Raw genomic sequence first — 5,679 nt, forward strand, 5'->3', positions numbered from 1 at the left:
AATTTTTACTGCTTAAATTTTCATTAGAATTAATTTTAGTGCCTTGCTAATTTTTTTAAAATATTTAATTGGTTTTAATAAAATTTAGTGGAATTAATTTTAGTGGATTTGAGCCTGCACGAAAATTAATTCCACACGAAATAAACCAGCTATACGGTATTATAACATTATTTAAGTCTTTGTCTTTCCATTAGGCTTGAAATTTCTTCAGAAAGAGAACAATCCCTTGGAACAGTTAGCTCTGAAAAACCTGTACTGTGGTCGGCGCGGGACATCCATTATTGTTTATAATTTTTTAATTTTTCATAACTTTATAACATAGTAACTTTAAATAGAACAATATATCCATCTTTCCCGAGTTATTACGGTATAGTTCACCTTTTGACCTTTGTAATGATATAAAAAAATTGATGATTGTCATTTCAATTTAATGGAACAATTTATAAAAAAAGATAAGCAGAATTTAGCGGTTACGAGCAAGCAACACTTGAATTGAACAAACACAGCTGGTCATGTCCTTTGATGTCATTGTTGAAGGTGCTTGTACAAACCAGTACAGTAAACGCAGCAGCAATAATCTATGCAGTTTGAAGGTTCCAAATGGGCTATTATACCTGTGGTACCTGCAGAAGCCTCCATCAATAATAGCTGCACTAAGTAACAGTATTGCTGGGAAGGCAGTACAAGTATCAGAAGCTGCTGAACGCCTAAAGAAAAGGATGATGTCAAAGGCAGGAGAGATAAATAGCCTCATCAAAAGGAGCAATAAAAGAGAGAAGGAGAAGATAAGGGCAAAGTATAGCTTATTTGGTGTAATGAAAGATGAAGTGATGTCATTTGATCATTATAATGATATTATAAAGGAAAAAGACAAGACAATTAAAGATTTGCAACATATAATACACAGAAAGACAATCAGTTCAGAAGCAAGCATCAATTCAGGTATGTACTATAGTGCTATACGTATTTAATTTATACATACATTGTAATAATAAAAGGTAAAGGTATATGTGATGTTGAGGCAAGACAACGCAAAAGAAAAATTGCCACTTTGAAAGAATCTTGCAAAAATGCCTTGTGGTTTACAGGAACATATGATATCAACTTAGTAGACATTTCCTATAAATCATCCGATGACAAGAAACTAGTTCTGAAGTACAATAGATCACCATTACCTTCTATCACCGCCGACAGTGTAGCTGAAGCTGCTGAAGGACATGGAAGTCAGGAGATACTTGATCTCCTAGATCGCTTTGGTGTATCTGACGAGTTCTACCACGAACTTACAATGCTATATCCAGAATTGCCTCGGTCGTACCTAATCAAAAAAGAAAGATCGAAGATAGTAGCAACCACTGACATAAGGCACTTACCTAAACCACATGAAGGTTGTTATATTCAGTTTGAACAGTGTCTTGTTGACACAATAACTAATTTTGAGGTAATTAATCTGAAATGACATATCATCATACATTGACTATAAATTATAGGATATTCATTCACCTGTTGAAATAAAGCTGAGTGGTGACGGAGCACCCTTTACTCGACTTTCATCCTTTATTATTCTGTCCTTTTCCCTTCCATCTTTAGACTTTTCTCTCTCTAGCACAAGTAAATAAACACATTAAATACAAATAATTATTTAAATACCTTAGGCAATTATACATTTGCTGTAATCAAAGGAAAAGAGAGCTATCACTTAATGAAGGAAGAGTTGGCACCAGTTCTGGTCGAAGTAAATCAGATTATACAGAGAGGCTATTTGATTATTAAGGGAAAGAGAATTGAAATAAATTTATTGCTAGGTGGTGACTATAAGGTGAGACAAAGTAATTTTTAGCCAAATAACGGCACTTTATTTGTAGTTTTTACTGATGACTATGGGACTGAAAGAGGCAAGCTCAAACTTTGCATGCTTATATTGTGAAATTCACAAGGACAAGAGGTTTTTTATTAAACTACATACATAACACACCCCTACATGTATTTACAGGTGGGATATCACCTTTGAAGCAAAGGAAAGATCACTGTCTTCTTTGGTAGAAAATGCGAAGAAGAAACAATTAGGAGTTTCATTTGAGCCTCTTTTTAAACTGGAAATGACAAATATTGTCATTGATGAGCTACACGTTTCTTCGCGTAATGGATATTCTTTTGAGAAATGTTTTATGGAAGATGATATACCAAGATGAAGTACAGGCTTTTCACAAACAAAAGTCGTCATATTTGGGAAATGCAGTTCAAAGTATAAGAGGCTGTGGACTAAGTTTTCAGGTAAAAATTACATACACAAAAACATTAAAAATTTATTACATGTAGGTATGGAAATGCGATGGAAGGAGAGGAAAGGAGAGTTTCGATTGGACTACTCTACGAGGAAATGATAAAAAAATATTACTAACAAAGCTACCATGTAAACTTCCCCATTTACTACCCAGAAAAGGAAATGAAGTTATGAAATTATGGGAGGTACAAATTTAATATCACTATAACTAATACATATAAGAACTCATGCACTGCATGTAGGACTTTGACATGATATACAAACTTATCTCAATACAAGAACCATCTAAAGATGAAATTGAGTTGATAAGTCAAAAGGTACGTTCAAAATCATGATTGTTAGCTAATTTTTCTTTAATTAATAGACTCCTCAATGGGTTACACAATTTTAAAGTCTTAGTGTCATGCAGGGATATCAGAAAAGTAACGTTACGCCATATATACACTTTCTACACAAACATGTGCCAAAAATGATAGCAAGACACAATGGTATCAAAAGATTTACAGGACAAGGTACATACAGTAACATTTTGACAGTATTGAATACTATTAATTTCTATTTTAATAGGGGTAGAGAAGAACAATGATAATGCCAGGAGGCACTACCAATCTAGCAATCATTTCGATCCCCCAAAAGAAGTGCTACTGACAGAGAAAAGGCTATCAAAACTATCACACACAGCAAGGTCAAAAAGGCCATATGAAAAGGCTGATATTGAATACTGGAATAATGGTATTTTAGTCAAAAGAGCTCGCACAGTATCTGAATAACTAGCCTAAACTGTAACTGCCACACTCATACATACATGTACCTCATGTGATTTGATAATGACTCTCACCATATCAGCATTCAGTCTTAATCTTCCATTTTCATGCCCCTGCACCTCTATCTTGTAAAGTATGCACTGTTGATCATTATCACTATTATACAATAATGTACACAATTTGTACAAGTACAAAATGATGTACAAGTCATTATAAGTAATAAACAATTATTAGGAACGTGATTTTACAAGTTTAATTCTTAAAGTCTCAGTAAAGTTTCTCTTACAAAGATTCTTAGCACTATCATAATGGGGGTGACTAAACTGTACAAAACTGTACATATATATTGGGAAGAGTACAAAGCACCCTTCTCCTTCCTTGTTGAAATAACTGAAGTTGTCATCACTAAAATATTGTGAAGAAAAGTCAGATCTTTCATAAAGTCTTCCTGGTTTATTCTTGACTTTCTTTCCTCTCTGTTGAAACAAGTAATTAAAGACATGTCGTTGGAACGGTAAACTAAATGAGTTGTTTTTCAACAATCCTTTTGATAGACTTTTATGTATTTCTGCTACTAGATCACTGACAGAGTCCATTGTAATTCTATTGCCAGGACAGGGATTTTCATACATCCTAGGTATGACTTTACTAAACAACTCTGCCATTTTGGCTATACTATACCTTTTTGCAAATTCTGTGACATCACTGGATAACACCCAAAAAGATTCCTCCTTTGGAAAGCCCTTCCAAAGCACTAAGTAGTAAGTTTTGCCCTGAGAATCATAGGAATAGTCCGCGTGAAGTGACAGCCACAGGTATTAGTAAACTTACTCTTCTTGTCTTGCTTTCCACGAGTCTCTCCACTTCATATACATCCTCACAATCAGTACTGTCTAATGGCTCTTGAGCTACCTCTGTAGCACAAAAAATACCACTATAATAGCCACTCGTCTTCCCTGCAGAAAATCTCGCCATTGTAACCATAGAAATATTCAATTAATAATAATGAATATACTTAAACTTCAATGAATATTATTAACGATGCCATGACCCCTCATTCCATTGCAATTTCTGGACCTGATGTGAGTATTCTTTAGGCCAATACTTAAAGCCCAGCATACACTAGGCAACATGTCACTAACAACATTTGTGGTTGCTTTGGTCTTGTAAGCAACATGCTGCTATTTCTGGCAAGATGTTGCTTACATAATTTAAAGTTCCACAAATTTTGCTAGCAACATGTTGCCTGGACCTAGCATATGTTGAGAGCTTAACAGAACCTCCTAGATTAATAAACATTAGAAGATAAAAGGGGATGACCAGCAAGGTATTAAATCAATTGTTTCTCTTTGAAATATTAATACCATACATATATATTTGCTACATCATCATCTTCATCTGGGTCCTCTTCATTTTCCAGTGATGAATAAGGCGAGAGAAGTGCTAGGAATCCCCTCCATGAAACTGATTAAAAAGTTAGAGTATATATATATATATATATATATATATATATATATATATATATATATATATATATATATATATATATATATGTTTATAATATACCACACCTGTGAGGTGTATATTGGCTTATATACTAACCGAGCCCAAGGGTGTAGCCCGAGGGCGAGGTTAGTATATATAAGCCATATACACCTCACAGGTGTGGTATAATGAATTTATTTTCTGATGAAGCCAATCATTGCGCATGCGCAGTAGGTCAAACAGACCGCGTGTGTTTCATTGTCATGGCTGAAGCTGGATCTATGGAAGAGAATCAAGAAAAGGAGAACGTTCCTCCTTCTAAAAAAAGAAGGGTATCGTTGTCTTTAAACAAGAAAAGATTCCAGCCATCATCATCAGAGGAAATCGACGAAATGGCCAAGCGTAAAGTCCCGAAAAACACCGAAAAGACGAGCAAGTGGGCCATGAAGAACCTAGAGGACTGGTTTAAGGACTACAACGAACGGAATCCCGACAAAAAGTGTCCTGATGAGTTTCTCACGGGGCACGGCTGCTCTAAAGAAGTCATTTGTAAGTGGCTATGTCTGTTTGTCAACGAAACTAGGAACAAAAGCGGCGAGAGATACCCACCAAAGACCATTCAGTGTTTGCTAGCAGGAATTATGCGTCATATGCGTGACCAAAATTCTGAGTATCCTAATTTTATGTCAAAAGATGATCCAGCTTTCCACACTTTCATAGTCACTCTTGATAACCTCTTTAAAAATTTGCGTAGTGATGGAATTGGCACTGAATCATCTCTTACCGAATCAATTTCAAAAGAAGAAGAGGATCAATTGTGGAAAAGTGGGGTTCTAAATGTTACTTCACCATTGGGTTTATTGCGTGCTGTTTTCTATTATAATGGAAAATGTTTTTGTTTGAGAGGGGGTGAGGAGCATCGCCAGTTAAAGATATCACAATTTCAACGGTTACAGAATCCTAATCGATATGTATATTCTGAAAATTCTTCTAAGAATAGACCTGGTGGTTTGTTGCAGACTTATCTGAGTCATAAAGTCGTCCCTATTGTTGAAAACCCTGCTGTTGGTGAGCGATGTCATGTTTCTATTCTAGACAAATATATCAGTAAGCTTCCAACTATTGCTCGTGAAAGGGATATTTTTT

General features: G+C 35.1%; 2 protein-coding genes across 2 annotated transcripts; one reads left to right on the forward strand and one right to left on the reverse strand.

Annotated features, from left to right (window-relative positions):
• Window positions 1-3,243: 3,243 nt before the first annotated feature.
• On the reverse strand, window positions 3,244-4,515 carry LOC109589178 (uncharacterized). The gene is made up of 3 exons (XM_020005302.1): window positions 3,880-4,515; window positions 3,730-3,821; window positions 3,244-3,681 (listed from the first exon to the last, which is right to left on the reverse strand). The coding sequence occupies exons 1-3, from the start codon at window positions 4,030-4,032 to the stop codon at window positions 3,279-3,281; spliced, it is 648 nt and encodes a 215-aa protein (XP_019860861.1). The 5' UTR covers window positions 4,033-4,515; the 3' UTR covers window positions 3,244-3,278.
• Window positions 4,516-4,680: 165 nt separating this feature from the next.
• LOC105315186 (zinc finger MYM-type protein 2-like) lies at window positions 4,681-5,675 on the forward strand (the record flags this gene model as incomplete). The annotated part of the gene is made up of 1 exon (XM_020005300.1): window positions 4,681-5,675. A coding segment is annotated over exon 1 (954 nt), but the record flags the coding sequence as incomplete, so codon positions are not given.
• Window positions 5,676-5,679: the final 4 nt, after the last annotated feature.

The sequence above is a fragment of the Amphimedon queenslandica genome, unplaced genomic scaffold (genome assembly GCF_000090795.2).
Source record: "Amphimedon queenslandica unplaced genomic scaffold, v1.1 AMPQUscaffold_11570, whole genome shotgun sequence".
Lineage (NCBI taxonomy): Eukaryota > Metazoa > Porifera > Demospongiae > Haplosclerida > Niphatidae > Amphimedon > Amphimedon queenslandica.